A 1877-nucleotide genomic window follows, 5' to 3' on the forward strand; every position below is an offset into this window, starting at 1 on the left:
GCTGGCTTCCCAAGCCAACTTCTAACCAACGCGCCCCTCGGCCGGCCCAACCTTTAGGTTTATTTATCTGCTCTATGATGAGGCTTCATTTTGAACTTGTTCCTCTTGATCTGATAACATCTTTTCAATTTAGTTGGTGGGTATCTTGTTATTTATAATTCATTAAATTGCTGTTGTAAATATGAACTAGATATTTTTGGAAATCTCTAGAAAAATGGAATAAATAATATAGAATTATGGTAATAAAATGCATTGGCCACTGTTTTTATTTTTATTCATGCCATTGTCTTTCAGTTCTGAAAAAGCTAAAAAAAATAAAGTGCCAGTATGGGAAGAATGAAAGATAACTGAATGCCCTGGAGGGGAAAATATGACTATTTATTTTTAATTTAAATTAAAAATTAGCCTCAGGTGACTGGTGGGCACCATGTTTCACAGTGCCCCCCTCTCTTGTATGGAGATGGCATTGTTTATTTGGCCAGTGCCCTATTGGTGACATTTGGTGGTTCTGTATTGTTTTTGGATACCCTTGGTCGTTCACAGAATGTGAAAGAATTCACAAGACTCAGAAAAGTAGGAAAACAAGAAAGCGTTTATTGAAAGTTGGGCAATGAGGATGCCGGTGGCAGTGTCTAGAGAAGATGGCTGCACCGATGAGAAGAAACAATGGCAGAGGATTTGCCGGGGGCAGAGTCTAGAGTAGACAGCTGCCATGGGTTTCTGTTTAGCTGGGGTTTTATATTTTTCTATGCAGAATGTAGGGTGCTTGTTAGCTTGCAGAGGGCTGCCGTTACTATTGGCCTCCTCTGGGAACCATCCCATTCCCATCCATGATGGATGCAGGGTGCTTGTCAGCTTGCAGGGGATTTCTTCCAGGAATTTTCTGTTCCCATCTATGATGGGTATTTGTTAGCTTGCAGGGGGTTGCTGTTGCAGTTGGCCTCCCCTGGGAACTGTTCTGTTCCCACCTATGTGGATGTAAGGTGCTTGTCAGCTTGCAGGTGCAGTGCTAGCCAGGGGATTCAGTGACAAGCAGTTAATGTTTAAGCTCGTTCCTGTTAACTCACAAGCTCGCTCCTGTTAACTCTTTACCTGTCTCATTAGTTTCCAGTTTTTAGTGTCTGAGGAATATGGGTATAGTAGCAGCATCATGGCCCCCCCAAGGATGTGCACATCCTATGCTCAGAACCTGTGAATATGTTCCCTTACCTGTCAAAGCAGATGTCATTGAGTTAAGGACCTTGAGATGAGATGATCCTGGTTTATCCAGGTGGGCCCATTTACATCACAAGGGTCCTTATAAGAGGGAGGCAGGAGAGTCAGAGACTTGAAGGTGGAGGAGGGGGCCACTAGCCAAGGAATCCTGGTGGCCCCTAGAAGCTGGAAAAGGCAAGGGACCGGGTTCTGCCCTGGAGCCCCCAGAAGGAATGGACTCGGCTGAAACCTTGCCTTTATCCCAGTGAGGCCTGCAGAACTGTAGGAGAATACATTTGCCTGGTTTTAACCACTGAGATTGTGGTAGTTTGTTACAGCAGCCACAGGATATTGATACAGTGGATCTTTATAAAAATAACAATTGTCATATCCTTGAGGCTTCCCAACAGTAGTTTGTGCTCCGTCCTTTACCTATAACATGACCACGGCCCCATGGAGTTATGCAATGTCTTTTCTGTCTTTCATTTGGGGGAATACAAGGCTCAGAGGGGTAATGTGCCCAAGGTCAAAGCAGTCGGGGTAACCTGTGGTGAATGGACTAACGGAACTGACTGTGCCGTTTCTTACCTTTAGGGATTATGTCGCCGGTGGAGCTTGTCCCAGCAAGGCCACCATTCAGGGGAAGACTGTCATTGTGACTGGTGCCAACACAGGCATCGGGA

The 1877-nt window shown here is 45.1% G+C and overlaps 1 protein-coding gene across 1 annotated transcript in view; it reads left to right on the forward strand.

The window, feature by feature from the left end:
* RDH13 (retinol dehydrogenase 13) overlaps window positions 1–1877 on the forward strand; it is a 33812-nt gene that overhangs the window by 21739 nt on the left and 10196 nt on the right. The window contains exon 2 of the mRNA XM_019627836.1: window positions 1789–1874. Within this exon, the coding sequence (XP_019483381.1) occupies window positions 1789–1874 (86 nt within the window). The remainder of the gene's footprint in view (window positions 1–1788; window positions 1875–1877) is intronic.

This window comes from Hipposideros armiger, unplaced genomic scaffold, assembly GCF_001890085.2.
Source record: "Hipposideros armiger isolate ML-2016 unplaced genomic scaffold, ASM189008v1 scaffold_742, whole genome shotgun sequence".
Classification (NCBI taxonomy): Eukaryota; Metazoa; Chordata; class Mammalia; order Chiroptera; family Hipposideridae; genus Hipposideros; species Hipposideros armiger.